The 16,274-nt window shown below is 26.5% G+C and overlaps 3 protein-coding genes across 3 annotated transcripts; 1 reads left to right on the top strand and 2 right to left on the bottom strand.

Moving 5' to 3' along the window:
• Positions 1 to 1,063: 1,063 nt before the first annotated feature.
• Phum_PHUM432750 lies at positions 1,064 to 1,694 on the bottom strand (the record flags this gene model as incomplete). Its single annotated transcript, XM_002429379.1, has 3 exons — positions 1,064 to 1,267; positions 1,345 to 1,418; positions 1,616 to 1,694. 3 exons carry the CDS (start codon positions 1,692 to 1,694, stop codon positions 1,064 to 1,066), a joined length of 357 nt encoding a protein of 118 aa, XP_002429424.1.
• Positions 1,695 to 2,166: 472 nt separating this feature from the next.
• Positions 2,167 to 6,095, bottom strand: Phum_PHUM432740 (F-box/LRR-repeat protein, putative; the record flags this gene model as incomplete). The annotated part of the gene is made up of 10 exons (XM_002429378.1): positions 2,167 to 2,302; positions 2,394 to 2,570; positions 2,837 to 4,195; positions 4,434 to 4,457; positions 4,509 to 4,711; positions 4,780 to 4,946; positions 5,018 to 5,284; positions 5,369 to 5,643; positions 5,722 to 5,921; positions 6,000 to 6,095. 10 exons carry the CDS (start codon positions 6,093 to 6,095, stop codon positions 2,167 to 2,169), a joined length of 2,904 nt encoding a protein of 967 aa, XP_002429423.1.
• A 3,835-nt stretch (positions 6,096 to 9,930) lies between these two features.
• Positions 9,931 to 13,174, top strand: Phum_PHUM432730 (uncharacterized protein; the record flags this gene model as incomplete). Its single annotated transcript, XM_002429377.1, has 9 exons — positions 9,931 to 10,783; positions 10,912 to 11,128; positions 11,202 to 11,483; positions 11,567 to 11,766; positions 11,872 to 12,000; positions 12,096 to 12,237; positions 12,331 to 12,575; positions 12,674 to 12,918; positions 13,031 to 13,174. 9 exons carry the CDS (start codon positions 9,931 to 9,933, stop codon positions 13,172 to 13,174), a joined length of 2,457 nt encoding a protein of 818 aa, XP_002429422.1.
• Between the last annotated feature and the right edge of the window lie 3,100 nt (positions 13,175 to 16,274).

Below are 16,274 nucleotides of genomic sequence, written 5' to 3'. Positions count from 1 at the left end.
AATATAAAAATAATATTTACCGGTACGCAGAATGAAATTTTTGGATAGAATTCAACCGATCCGAAATATTTTCTCACGTGTTAATTGTAAATGCTAACCGATTTAAATATTACCTATATAGCATGATTAATTAATTTTAAATACATAACTTACAATTAAAAAAAATATCTAATACGTAAAAAAAATTATATTAAATCACAGAACCTTCACTACCATCTACATAAAATACTAAAACTAAACTCGACCCAAGACCCTTCATTTTTGTTTAGATACGTTCGATTTGCTAAGCTTTTATTGCGTTTTAAAACTTTTACTCTTTACTTGAAAGTTTTAAAACGGCATTTTATAGCGAAATTTTATTTCATCTTTTTCTCCTATGCATAATTACCTTTGAAAAATCTTTCTAACTTTATTATTGCTATTATGAAACCCTCAAAATAAATTTTAATTAATTTTTAATAATTTTGATAAATAATAATCATGATTTTTTTTTAGTCAAATGTAAAATGCAAATCATTTTTTATTTTTTCATTGCGATTAGTTAGGAGAACACTTACTACAGTAATAAACCACATTTTCTTATTTTATCTTAAATAAGGACAGAATTATTATTAAAATAAACATATTTTGTGTTTGTAGTCAAATAGTACTAAACAATAAGTTGTATGTTAATAATAACATTAAAGTTTTGTTACGTACAAACTAAGGAGAAGCAAATCGATATAAAAAAAAATTGATAAAGAAAAAAGTATTATATTAAAAGTTTTAAATAATACAATATTTTGTTAACTAGATGTAGAATAATGCCATTGACACTGAAAATATATATATATATATATATATAAAATAATAAATTTTACTTATATCGTTTCTTGTAAAAGCTGCATTAAAATACTGTTAAAAATATAAATTGTAGTTGGAAAAAGTTAGTATATCTTTTGCGTAAAAACAAAATATAAATGAATATTTTTAAATAAAAATTTTTTTCTAATGCATAATTTATTATTCTAAATGAAACCAATGGCAAAAATTTTACTACTTTTATTAATTATTTATTTTACATTTATTTTTCATAATGTTCCAATTTAAACCAATGTCCACATTGACATCTCTTAGGTTCACCTTTGAATAACCACATCCATGTAATGGCATAAGAATCTTCTTCGCAAACGCATCCGATTACTCTACAATCATAATATGATGGTACAAGATTTGGATTGTTTTTAGTACTAGCATGCCTTTTAACAGCTTTTAATAAAAATGGATCCTGTAAAAATTAATATAAATTTTGTTAATACATTTAAAGTTTAATTTTTGATTTTAGATTAGATAATAATCACTCACATCATTTCCAGCATAGAATTCTTTCCTTTGAAATTCTTCCAAACCAGTAACCAACTCATCTGGAGGTGGAACATCTGATTCAAAAAAATTTTTTTTTTTAAATTAAAAATAATTATGAGTTGTGTTTTTTATAATTATTTTACTAAACTAAAGGGAATAAATTTTAGAAATATGCATGTATCTAGTATTTCCTAAATATGCAAGGTAGAAATGAATTCGACGACAAAAATTCGATGTATAAGTCATCAATATTTAATTTTTTTGTCTTTACCTTTTGATGAAAACCTAGTTGCTGTATATAAATTGTTCTTAGCGCAACGTCTAAGAACCCTAGAAAAAAGTAGAGCCATTTAAAAAAAAATATATTACAAAATTATTTAACACTTAAGCAGAAAACGTTTTTAATGGAAACCAAAATTTTCTTTCTGCTAGTCAAATCTAAAACCACGATAAATTTAAGTGAACGATATTTTTCTGCTGGGTAATAAAAATTCGATACTTTTAAATATTTACGAAAATTTGTTATTATTTATTTTAAATTTTTTGTTTATATAAAAAAACTAAAAATTCTTCTTTTTCGGTTTTCAAATTGACTCAATGTGTTATCCCTTCAACGTAATTAAAATTACTAAAGTTCATTTACCATTTAAATATTGTTTTACTTTATAAAAATAATCCCATTTAATTTTCCATTATTTATAAAAAATTTATTGTCTTTATATTACATAAGGGAATAAAATTAAATATATATTGAAATTGAATAAAATATTATATAATTTTGTCATTTCCACTACATAATAAATAATTAAATAATAATACTAATTAATTAAAAATCAAATCTTTGTAATTTTTCAATAGGTAGTATAAAGAATTTCTGCATGATGTTGTTGTACGAACAACAGTATTTCTATCGGCTCTTTCGAAATTTGCTTTAACAACTTCATAATATCGTCCATCACTGAAAATAAACATTCAGAAGGTTGTAATTACATTTAGTCAAATTGAATTTAATCCAAAAAATAAAATCGAATAAAAAAATAATGTCTTACCTCAGCACTAAACTGCTTAATTTAAGACATTTAACTCTAATAATATCGATAGCTTTTTGACTTTTGTCTGAAAATCTTAAATTTTCAGGATCCCATCTCAATTCCAACCTTTCTAAATGTAAGCAACTGTTTGCTATTCCATCCATTAATTGATCGACATGAATATTAACACCCAATCTTTCAGAAGTACCCATAATCAAAATCCTAAAATATGAAAAATGGATAAAATAAAAATTTGACTTATTTTTAAAAAAAAAAATTTCATTCATTTTTTATCCTGATGATGAACCTAAAAACTTGAAAATATTATTTTGTTTGCATGCGAGACTCACTATCGAAAAAACAAATTTTTTTTTAAAAGATGTTAATCGTTTCTTTTGTTAAATCCTTTTTCCTTTAGCCATTGTTGAAAAGCTAATGCTCTTTTTTCTTTCCTCGATAACTTCAGTTGAAATTCTTCTTCTGTTCTTTCTAATACAAAACAACTGGACCTTATCCCGCCGATATTAATGATAAAATTTTTCCTAAGCTTCCAAAATGTTTTAGTAAGTTGATAAGCGACATTGAAACTTGTTTTATCAGCTGTTAATATAACACATCTACCACTTTTTTTTTTTAAAACTCTTGCCAAATCATTTAATGCATTTTTAAATAATGCTTTATTATTTGCTTTGGTACCACATCTTTTACCAAATGGAAAATCGCTTACAAAAACATCAATCGAATTCGTTCTTAAAGGTAAACGAGTAGAATCCCACTTTAAATTATCAATTTTTAAATTTTTTTCTAATGCATTTATATTACATCTTGTCTTTACTGCTGCTTTGTCATGTATATCTCCTCCTAAAAAGTATGCATTAGGAAAAGATAAAGTTCCTTCGATAGGTATAGCACCACAACCGCACATTGGATCGACAACTATGTCACCAGGTTTTACATTACAAAGTCTTAATAAATTGTAACAAATTGTAGCTCTTAAAGTTGTCAAGCCGAAAAAAGTTATGTTACGAAAATGATTTGATTTTTTATTTAATGCTACACCAGCATAAACATCCTCATTATTAACTTCTAAAATAATCTCAATATCGTAATGACTTAAATCTACAATCCAATTAAATTTATCTTGTAAAAGACCACCGAAAGCAGTCGCAGCTTCTTGACTAGAAAATGTATGCTTTTCACCGACTCTATTACAAGTCACCCTAAATCTTGGTATTTTATTATCATTATTATTAACTGTTATATTATTTTCATCATCTGAAAGAGTAAGAACTGAATCCAAAGCTTTTTCTAATTGTGTTTTTTCAAAAAAAACTTTTTCACATTTAAATTCAACCTCATCGTTTTCAGAATCATCAGATTTTTCAGATGCTTGATCTTCGGTGATAGAAAAGTTATTAGAACTTGCACGTTCGTATTGTTTTCTCGTAGGATACAAATTACCATCGAAACCCTCGATTTCTTGCCATATCGCAATAACTTTTTCCCAATCGAAAACTTTAACCGTGTTTTTAATCTCGTCTAAATCTTTAGATTTTAATTGTAAATCATTATTCAGTGAAACCGTTGTAAAACCGGCTAATACGTTAACACGATCAACACTTCTAAGTAATTTATAACTCTGATACTTGTCAAATTTAGTATTGAAAAAAACACGTCCACGACTAAAACACGCTTTTATATTTTTACCAAATTTTTCAAATAATTCATCCAAAGCCGTTTGTTCCAATCCTGTCGTGACAGATGCTTCAAATGTCAATTTTGTAAAATGATTTTTAGATAATTCCAATAACGTTTTTATTCTTTTAATTCCCTCATTTTTACAATTGAAATGAATAACAAAGCCGTCGTATTAAATATAACAATGCCTCCTTGATTTTGTATTATTTTTTAACCGCGAGCTAATAAATAATGTAACTTTTGATTCAAATTTTTCTGGGCGACTGCGTAAAATAAAATTTTTTTTATACGCATTTTTTTAAAAATAAAAATAACCTTAAATGAGAACGATTGAACAAACAAAAAAAAACAATTGTAAACTGACTAATTTTCTTTTGCAGGATTCTTTTTTATCGAATTTTTTTTTTTTTTTTTTTTTTTGTCAAATATATTTACCTTGCATTTTGAAAAATAGGAAGAACGCTTTGCCACAATGAATCCGTGATATGTGGCATACCACTAAGAGCTAAACCGTGAAGTTGATGACCATGTCGTGACAAAAATTTATATAAAGCCTCATCCGATATATTATCTAAACTATCCAAATCGAGTGCAATTAAATTTTTTGCAGTTCCATGTTCCAAATAAGCTTTAATGACCTAAAATTAATATTAAATTAAATTCGAAAACCATTTATGAAATGTTAAAAAAAAAGGGATTCACATACACTGTCGTTAAATCCGTTTATTTGACCAGCGGCTAAAAATCTTAAATTGGGTATTCGTGTGAGTAAATCGATTAAACATTCGGATGATAAATCCGTGGCTGATATGTCCAATTCTTGCAAGGCGGTGGATTCCCAATCCACTTTCATCAAATGTTCGCTTTGCAAATCTATGACAAAAAATTTTGTGTAATATTTTCGTAAGTTAATCATTTGTTTTATAAAAAAAAATGTAACTTACTCGTTTGATTCATTAATAAACAAGTTAATCTTTTGCTACGTTGAAAAACAGATTTTAAACTCGCTCCGGTAACTTTTGCACAAAAATTAACGGCCAAACATTCGAGTTGAATGCAATTGGAACTAAAAGCATCCACGTGAGAATCATCAATAAAATTAATTCCGTATAAATTAATAACTCTCAAATTTGGTGTTGCCGATTTAAGTTTATGAACGTTAATCACTTCATAAATCTCTTCTTCTTCTTCTTCGACCTTTTCATAAGTTCCTTAATTAAATTATTTCAAACAATTATTAATATAATAAATCATAATGATAATGATAATATTTTGAATGAATTTTCTTTGCACACCTATGAGATGTAATATTTCAAGACCGTTGATAAAATTATATATTTTTCTCATGAATCCTTCCATGAAAATAACTTCACTCAAGCAAATGCACATGTATTTTAATTTTGTCGGAAATGCTTGCATTTCGGAAAAATCATGAAGTTGCATGGCTGTGGAAAAATCCAACAGCATGTGTGTCAAATTTGGACATTTACTTGCCAACTCGTGCAAGACAGTATGCGTTATGAGCTCAATGGGAAGTTCTATGTATTTAAGAGAAGGACCAAATCTTATGCTACAAACAAACCAACGTGTCAGGAGAAAAAGAAATTATCATTATTAAAAACTTTGATTTTAATTAAATAACATTTACCTAATTAACGCCAGCAATGATTCCAAAGTGCTGACGTGTAATCCTGATATTTCAGGCCTTAATGAAACATATTTCCAAAGTTTTGTATCATATGCAATGACTCTCCATTTTTTACAAACTCTTGCCATTTGACATATTTCACGATGAGATAAATATGAAAATATGTTTAATAAAATTTTATCCGGAAGTTTTTCTATCGTCTGTCAAAACAAAACAAAAATCATACCTAATAGATAACCTTTTTTTTTTTTTTTCAGGTTTTTTCTTGGGGTACTTACAGTATCAGCAAATTTACTTTTAGCTTGACCATCTTCTAAATAAAGTTGATTAGCCTCTAAGGCTACCTGATTCCAAACGTCACTACCAATGTCCATTTTTTTTTTTTTTTAAATATTATCAAACTATTATGTAATTATTATTTAATCAGCCATTTTTTTTTTTTTTTCTTTTCTAAAATTAAATTTATTCCATGGCTCTTTTTAAATTTATTTATATAATAATAATAATAATTATTTTTTAAAAAATTAAAATTTTTCAAGTGTTATAATTTTAGATTAATAGAAAAAAAAATTTTATTTTAAGTTTAAAAATAACATCAAACCCAGAAAAAAAAATTTTTTTTAAATTTATTTTTACAAAAATTAAAAAAAAAATTTAAAGAAAAAAAAAAGAAAAGAAAATTTTCTGAAGAGACAGAAAGAGAGCTAAGAATTAAATATATATAAAAGTTATTAATAAATTTATGTACTTTTTTTTTTATAATTATTATTATTATTACTTAAATGATTATGTTAACATTTCGAGCCTTTTAAAAACAATGCATAATTACTTTTTTTTATTTTTTCGGGATTTAAATTCACTTTAAACTCCACAAAAATTTATTTATGGATGTAAATAAATAATAATAATAATAATATGTAATTAAAATTTCACTTTTTTGTTACATACATACCAGACGCACACACTCTTTCACCCAAAAAAAAATTTAAATATTAAATTTTGTAAAAAAGCCAAAATGTTAAAGAAGTTTAATTTTATTTTTTTTTTTATTTATAAAAATTTTAACCTGAGGGCGCTCAAATTGATACAAAAAAAAATTAAAATCTTATTATTTATTTATTTATTTATTGAAAACGCAAAAAAAAAAAAAAAAAAAAAATTTTTTTTTTATTAAAATATTTTTAAATCGTCAATCATTAAAAAAAAAAAAAAAAAATGGACGTAAGACATTGATTGGCAATCTTTGAATTATTTCCAAAAGAACACTCACCTAATTTTTTTTTTTTTTTCAAATGTCATAATTGACAATTTCAAAATGGTTTTCAATTTTTACATCCCTCCCCCCTCCTCCCCTTCCCTCCCCCCAAAAAAAAATCGGTAAAAAAATTTTTACTTTACCTTAAAGGAGAACAAAAGTCGTAATTACCATTTTATTAAAATTCTTCCATCCATTTTTATTTGTCGTTATAGAAATTTATTAATTTATTAATTAATAATAATGATAATTACTTACCGTATTATTTTTTTTTCTTCTGCTCGATGATTTTGATATAAATGAAGAATCGTGTGAATATTGAAACATGGCATTAACGGATAAACCATTCCAATTTGATTCTTTTCTAGACATTTAACAAAAAAATTTTTTTTTTTTTTTCTTAAAAAAACCGTTAAAATTATTATTATTTTTATATTAAATTTTGGTTGTTGTTGTTGTTGTTGTTATCCACAAATAAATAATAATATAAAAACGATAGAAAACATTTAAAAAAAACTTTTGAAAATAAATTTGATTTTTTTGTTGTTGTGTGTGTTTTAATTTAAAAAAAAAAAACCGTTTTTTGTTGTTGTTGTTGTTGTTAATAATAACTTTTTATGATATTAAAATTTAAAAAAAAAAATTTAAACAATCACTTATTCTCTTTACACTGGAAATTTAACACAAAAATAAATGTCAAAATAAAATAACGGTTAAAATTTTTTTTCCAACAACATGGCGGCGGGTTTAAATGTGAAAAAGATTTATATATATATTTTATTTTATTTTTTTTTTAGTTAGTTAAATAAATGTATTTTTAGATTATTTTTTTTTTGGTGATTGAAATGTTTTCATTGGAAATTTTTTCTAGTCACAATCCCATATTGAAACCAGAAAATAATAATAATAATAAGAAAATCATTTAAACAAATTTTTTTTTTTATTTTAAACTGTAACAAATTTTAATTTGTTTTTTAAATAAATTCATTCGGTTAAACTCTTTCAATGCTAAATTTGAAAGGAAAAAATTAAATTAAATTTAAATTATTGAATAAAAATTCAACAAAAAAAAAAAAAAAAAAAACTTTTCTTGATGTTTTTCTTTCTTTCTCTCTTAAACATACATAAAATTCAAGTCTATAAATAAATTCAATCAGTTAAATTTTAAGCAGATGTTTATTTTTTTTTAAATTTGTTAAAACTTGAATAATATAAAGTTTAAACTGGATACAAATTTTACAAAAAAAAAAAATTTTTATTATAATTATTTTATTTTGAAAATGAATAAAAAAAAAATGATTCCATTAAAAGTTTTCTACCCTTTTAAATCATATACTCCATTTAATAACATAAATAAATAATTTTTTTTCTTCGAAATCCTGTCCGATTATTCCGACTGTAAAGATAAATTGTTTATTTAATAAAATGTTTTTTGAGATGTAATTATAATTTTAATCGATAGTTTAAAAATGTACAACTTAATGATTTCAAAATTTTTTTTTTTTTAAAAATATTGTACCGCCATTTTTTTTTGCTTATGTTTTTTTCCGCGAGAATTCGCTCGTCTCGTTGTTCTTTAGTATGTCGACAAGGTGAAAATATTCGCAATTCTGCAAATTATTATTATGTTTTTCGTCAAATGAAGGAAAAAAACAAAGGGAAAAAAAATAAAAAAACAATTATACATTTAGAGTACCTGACATCTTTTGTTTTTATTAATGTTTTATAATAAAATATTGTAAATGAATGCGTATAATCCAAATTCTCTAAAAGTAAATTATATATGTTGAATAGGTAAGCAAACCAATGACAATAGTTTTACTATACAGTAATGTTACATTGCTTGCCAAGATATTTTGGAACCAATTTCGTGCAAATTAGTGTGTATGCATCGAAGAAAAACGCATCTTTAAATTCGGTTATTGGGAATTCCCTATAGTCAAAAAGGGATTTTTAATTAATTAGGCAAGTAAGCCTGCATGAATTTCCTTTTTTCTTAACCTTTTTTTAAATTATTTATTGAAGACTATTCAAAGTAGGTCATGTTATTATTTGACTTTTTTTTTTTTTTTTTTTCAAATAATGTAGTCATTTTTAAATTATTTACAATTTATATTAAAATCATGTATTGGTTATTAGATAAATAACACAGTTATGGGCCATTTATTTAAATTTATGGGTTGTAAAAAATTTTATTTTTTAACTATAAAAAAAAAATCCAATATTTTTATCTAAAATTAATTACAGTTTGATTCAATTAATTTGAAAACTTGGGGTTTTAATATTTAATTGAAAGAATTGTAAAATATCTATATAGTGAATATTATATTTTTATGCTTGACACAAAATTTTTCCGATAAATTTTTTCAAAATATTCAAGTTAAAATTACGAGATGATATTAATGTTCAAATCGAAAGAGATATTTTTCTTTTTTTTTCGATTTTATAAATTTTAATGTGATTGCAAAAATTTGAAATTTTTTTTTTTTATATGTTACTTACAATTTGAAAATTACAATTTTTATTTAGCCAGTGGTCAGAGGTAAAATCAGTATGTAGTCATATTTTTTTTATGATGTTTTACGGGAAAAAATGTAAAACTTGGCCGAAATAAAAAAAAAATAAAAATTTAAAAAAAAATTTAATTAAATTTCATTTTTATATTTTTAGATGCAATTCTCCTAGGCAACATAGAGCAATAATTAAATGGGTTTTAAACAAAAAATTATAATTCAATCTGGAATGGATTAGAAAAATTGTTCAATATTTGCCAAATGGAAAGCAGAGTAAATGTTTTTTTCAATTTAATCCAGGTGTCTGTTTAATCAGCAAACAGTACAACAAAATATATATATATATATATATATATATATACATATATAAATATATTCCGCTTAATTTAAAAAAGAAGAATATCACACAACTTCAAAAAAAATTTTTTTCTAAACAGAATTATGAGTAAAGGATCTGAAGAAAAATGGGCTTGTGAAATTTGTACTTATGAAAACTGGCCTTCAAGTTTAAAATGTACAATGTGTCGTTCGAAAAAACCCCTTTTCGGAGAAGACATATACAAATTAAGGGAAAAGAGGCAGGAGAAAAATATCTTGAAAATAGATACTGAAGGTTATTTAGAAAATGGGAAAAAAACTAGGGGATCAGATAGCAGAAGAGATGTTAACATGCATGGAGCCAGAGCTGTCACACCGGAAGTACTTACTAATTCAACTTGGCCATGCTCCGTTTGTACATTTTTAAATTCGGAAAATTTATTAAATTGCTTACAATGTGACACTCCGAGAAGTGCGAAAATAAGCAAAAACACCACCAGCCCAAATTCTGATATTGAAAAAACCAAAGTTATATATAAAAATTCAAATTATTCTAGAGTTGAAAATGAAAGTAATGTTAGAAAATTATCAAAGTCTAATTCTCAAAACTTAAGTTTTTTATCAAATTCAGATAAAATATCTATAACAAAGTCAAATTCGCAAAACATGTTGGAAGGCAAGGATAGAAATAAATTGTACAAAGTTAATTCAAATAATAAAAGTCCGGAGAGAAGTCCACCGAATCTAGAGAGAAACAACAGCCCTCAAAATGTAATTATTCAAAGAGAAACAGATTTAGTTGATTCCAATATACTGTCTGACAGATTAGATAAGAGTCCAAGCAGTAGAAACAACAAAAAAAATCAAAGTCAAAGTAAATATAACTCTATTAATGAAGATGTCGAAACTACCATACATGCAACCAAAATTAATTCATCCGTAGGTCTCAACACTCAAGCCAATCATTTAAATCGAGGTAAACTTTAAAAATTTGATTTTTACATTATTATTATTATTATTATTATTATTATTCTTAGTGTAAAATAACCTTCATACTGTGTATGCACTGCAATTTTTTTTTTGTTTAAAATGTAATTTTTTAAGGTCAAATGTCTTCCACCCAAAAGTGGTCATGCCCTCATTGTACTTACGAAAATTGGCCGAAATCTGGAAAATGTATAATGTGTGGGCTCGGTAACAATCCACATCCGATACAGGCTGCCAAGAGTTCGCCTACAGACAGTCCAGATTGTGATTCTGCCCGAGGAGGTTGCACTCCTTTAGTCAATGAAGAAAATTACAATATGACTTCTATAAGAAGGTAATAACGAATTGTTGTTTTACACATCGTCGAAGCTAAATGTTTGCGAACTTTGACCCCTGTTCTTTTGCAGATCAAATTCTAAGAGGTTTGAATCATCAGAGATTAATTCAAATCCTCAACAACAATCACCGAATAACTGCGAATATGAGCGAAGGCTTAGACTTTCAAGGCAAGCCGATTGGAGTTGGTTAGATGCATGTATAGGTGTTGTGGAAGGAGATCCAAATCCTGTGGAAGCGTACCTTAATTCCGGAGGGAATCCAGCTAGGTTTCTTACACCAAATGAGATAGCCATTCTTAATAGACCGAGTGCTTTTGATGCTGGACATACTTTAGTTCATTTAGCTATAAGGTTTGTTTTTTTTTTTTTCACGTTCATTTAATAATTGTAGGTTATTTGATGAAAAAAATCAACCGATAAAAATTTGCCTTTAGATTTCATCGAGAAGATATGCTAGCTACTTTGCTATCACAAATAGAAGGAAGTGGTTCGGGGGTTAAAAGAGTACCCTCTTACGTGGCCCCCGATTTGGCTGCTGATATCAGAAGACACATTAGTTCTACCCTCAGGCAAAGAAAGGGAAGTTTTCCTTGCTATTTTGTAACCGAATCTGCTACATTTGCACTGCCAGCAGGTGTGAAAGAATTTTAGTCATTTTTTTTTTTTAAATTATTAATTAATTAATTAATTAATTTTTATTTACTATTCATATATAAAAAAAAAAATTTTTTTTTTTTAGAAGTCGAAGATTTATCTACACCAATTCAAGATCAATTATTCGAAGAATTATTAGACAAAGAAGTACAAAGTCAACTAGAAAGTGATCCTCCTGTGTTAAACTGGTCTTTAGAAATTACGGTGAGATTAGGTAATATAAAAATATGGTAACCGGTTTAAAAAACTAAAAAAAAAAAAAAGGGGGGGGGGAAAAAACAATTTTTTATTCTTTTCCTTGAATTTCAGGATCTAGGTTATATGCCTTATGGAATCGCAGCGCTGGAGACTGTTTACTAGATTCCGCGATGCAAGCTACTTGGGGAGTTTTCGATCGTGAAAATGTTTTAAGAAGAGCTTTAGCCGATAGTCTTCATCAAGGAGGTCATCTGTGTGTATTTGTTACTTATTAAACAAAGTTTAAATTGAAATTATATTTTAAACGCATTATATAAATTGCAATTCTTTTTTTTGTTTTTACAAGATTTTATCCAAGATGGAAAGAATACGAATCGTCTCAGGCTTCTCTCCTTCATTTCACAATGGATGAAACTCAATACGAAGAAGATTGGGCTGGTCTTCTTAGTTTAGCCAGCCAGCCCGGTGCCAGTCTCGATCAATTGCACGTATTTGCTTTATCACACATTCTTAGAAGACCCATCATCGTGTACGGCGTCAAATACGTCAAAAGTTTTCGAGGAGAAACTTTAGGTTTAGCTAGATTCGAAGGTAATTAAAATATATATTCTTGTCTATTGTTTTGTTTTCTTTGAAAAAGCATTATTATTATTATTATTATTATCGGTAATGACGAATAATTTTCGTAGGTGTTTACTTGCCTTTGCTATGGGAACCATCTTTCTGCATTCGGTCTCCGCTTGCTTTAGGTTACACGAGAGGCCATTTTTCAGCTTTGGTACCCTTGGAACCATATAGTAGATTAAACGGCACTGCTAGTCTTTCCGCTGCTAACAATATTAATGACAATAGCGATCACTTGCAAGTCACGTTCCTACCTCTCATGGACCGAGACAGAAAAATGCTCCCCGTTCATTTTTTAACTCAAAATGAAGTACGTTACGAATTTTTACGACTGAAATGTCGTCACGTTTGTTTCAATAATATGGAACCTTTTTTTTTTTTTTTTTTTTTTTTTTTTTTTTTTCATTTGATAAGATCGGTAGAGAAGAATATATATTAAGACAATGGTTGGATGTGTGCGTCACCGAGGGAGGAATAACCGTGCGCAGCAAAAGCTTCATAAAAGACCTTTATTAGTAGCTCAAATGTTAGAAGAATGGCTTTATCATTATAGAAGACTAGAGTGAGTTGATTGAAAATAAAGGGTGATCATTTACCAGAAAAATATTTTTTTTTTTTTTTTTTTTTTTTTTCCCTGAAATAATTAAATTCCGGCAAAAGACCCCAGCCCCCTTTTGCCCCCCTCAAATACCCCTTCCAGGTTTTTCCAGGGAAGGGGAAACGGGGGGCGGGGAAATTTTTTTTTTTTTTTTTTTTCTTTTTTTTTTTTTTTGGGTTTTGGATTTTGTTTTTTTTTTTTTTTTTTTTTTTTTTTTGCGCGCGCGCGAGACAGTAAAAATCAATGCCGAAGAAATTAGGGAAACAAATTAGGGAAAAGAAAAAAAAAAAAAAAAAAAGTGGGCTTAAATTTCGGGTTGGAAATCCCGGATTCGAAAGGCAAAAAAGGAGGCACGTCGTGGATTTCTTTTTTTTTTTTTTTGCCATTATTATTATTATTATTATTATTATTATTATTATTATTATTATTATTATTGTTAGTCATTGCCAGTGACGACAGAGCCAAACAATTGAAACATTTGGAAGAAAAATAGAAGAAAACCGTGTGTTTTTTTTTTTTTTTTTTTTTTTGCTGTGGTTGTTCCTCTTAATTGTAAAGAAAAAAGAAAAAAGGAACAAACGTGTATATACACGTGTGTGTAAGACCTTTCGTTTGGCTTTTTTTTTTATTATACGCATATATACGATCACACCCCAAAAGTGCTGTTTTAAGTAAAATTCTTATGTATTTTTTTTAAAAATCAGTTACCAAAGCAAAATGATAATATTATGATTGATAACAATTTTTTTTTTTAATCGCATGTTCTCTTTTTTTATTTGCAGAACATTTAAAAAAAAAAAAAAAAAAAAAATTATAATCTGCACAGCTTTAAAAAAAAATTAAAAATTTTTTTCTAATTTCCCCCCACCCCCCCTCCCACAGCAGTTTTAATTTATTTAAGTAATAAGAAAAAGAAAGAAATCTTTCTAGAAATATCTCTCGAAAATTAAATATATATATATATATATATAATATTTTTATGTAAAAATTTATAAGTAATTATTATTATTATTATTATTATTATTATTATTACGTTCGGGAATTTATTAAATTTTAAATTTAAATCAATAAATTAAATTTACATAAATTAATTATATATATATAAATATATTTTGTGGGTTATCGTTTGTTTAATTAAATAAGAATCATGACGAAAATAAAAAGCTGTGATTAATTATTATTATTATTATTATTATTATTTAATTATTTAATTAATTAATTATTTAAGCAATAATTATATTATTATTAAAATAAAAATAAAATTGAATTAGTAAATTTTGAGTTTTTTGAAATGGAATCAAAAAAAATTATTAATTCGTCGAATTCGCCATATTGATATTTATTTAACGGAAATTTGTATTTTTTATCGTTCACCTGGGTAGTAAACACACACACACAAACAAACAAACAAACATACAAACACAGAAACAAACACACAGGAAAGCAGACATGCACGAATTTGATTAATTTAATCGATTTCATGGTTAAAAATTTTTTTTTTTAGTTTTAATTATATCAATGCTGGTAATGAAACGGTAAAATAATAATAATAATAATAATAATAATAAATAATAATAATAATAATAATAATAATAATAATAATAATAATAATTAAAAATGGGTTAAAAATTTAAAATTTTTACTATAATTTTATATATATATATATATATATATATATATATATATATATATATGTATGTAAATGATGATAATAGAGGAAAAAAATAAGTAAATAAATTTTATAAAAATTTGTATATATTGTTATGATCCCGTACTCAATATTCACATTTTCAAATTTTTATAAACAAAAGACTGGCGACGAACTCGAATTGTTCTTCTTTAGAAGCGAAGCTTCTAAAGACTCCTTCTTTTATTTTATTTGCAAGTGTTTGCTAGTTCCCATTGTTGCTCGTTCGAAACAGTTGACTGACGAAAGACCAAAGTAATATAGGCAAGCTACACCGCTTGGCGTCGGTTCATTTGATTTTGATTGTCTAGCTGTAATAAGTTCTTGTTTATTAATATTAGTTTTGTGATAGTTTTAAGTGCTTGTTCATTACTTACAAAAATAAAGAACGAACCGAATATAACATATTAAAATTTTGGCGCAGTCGATGAAGGATCATTCTGAACGACAAGAAACCGGAGAATTCTTAAGTAATTCGTTTCATGTTGGTGGGTTTTAACTCTTTATCAGAATTTCTTTATATTGTAAGTAAGTAGAAATAGGTAACTCATTTTGTGAACAATGCCTAAACTTGATCAACCTGTTTTCAACCCATCCCAAATATCCCTTAGTTTCTTGTGTAGTCTAGTTCCTAATTTCTTTTCCGGAGAAAGGAACCAACTTAATGCATTTATCTCTGATTGTGATAATGCTATCGAATTGTCCTCTGAAGAGAATAAGTATCCACTCTTCAGATTCATCTACTCCAGAATCACTGGTAATGCCAAGAATCGAATTTCTTTGTACGATTTTGGATAATTGGGATGATGTAAAAACGAAATTAATAGAATTATACCAAGACAAGAAACCCCATAGTCAACTGATAAAAGAGTTGACAAATCGCAGACAAAAATCAACATGTATCCACTGTGAAGATAACACAATAAAATTGAAGGAAAAACTTAAAATTTTAGAAATTACAGAATCCAAACTTGAAGTTAAAGAGAAAACAGATCCTTTACCAGAATCCAAACTTGAAGTTAAAGAGAAAACAGATCCTTTACCAGAATCCAAACTTGAAGTTGAAGAGAAAACAGATCCTTTACCAGAATCCAAACTTGAAGTTGAAGAGAAAACAGATCCTTTACCAGAATCCAAACTTGAAGTTGAAGAGAAAACAGATCCTTTACCAGAATCCAAACTTGAAGTTGAAGAGAAAACAGATCCTTTACCAGAATCCAAACTTGAAGTTGAAGAGAAAACAGATCCTTTACCAGAATCCAAACTTGAAGTTGAAGAGAAAACAGATTCTTTACCAGGATCAATTCCTGCTCAAGAGGAAAAAGCACCCTCTACAAATTTATCTAAGAGAAAGGCTAAAGAAGCACCCTCTACAAATTTA

The sequence above is a fragment of the Pediculus humanus genome, genomic scaffold (genome assembly GCF_000006295.1).
Source record: "Pediculus humanus corporis 1103172108201 genomic scaffold, whole genome shotgun sequence".
Classification (NCBI taxonomy): Eukaryota; Metazoa; Arthropoda; class Insecta; order Psocodea; family Pediculidae; genus Pediculus; species Pediculus humanus.
Note: the sequence above shows the minus strand (reverse complement) of the source record. Positions and strands in the feature narration are given on the sequence as shown.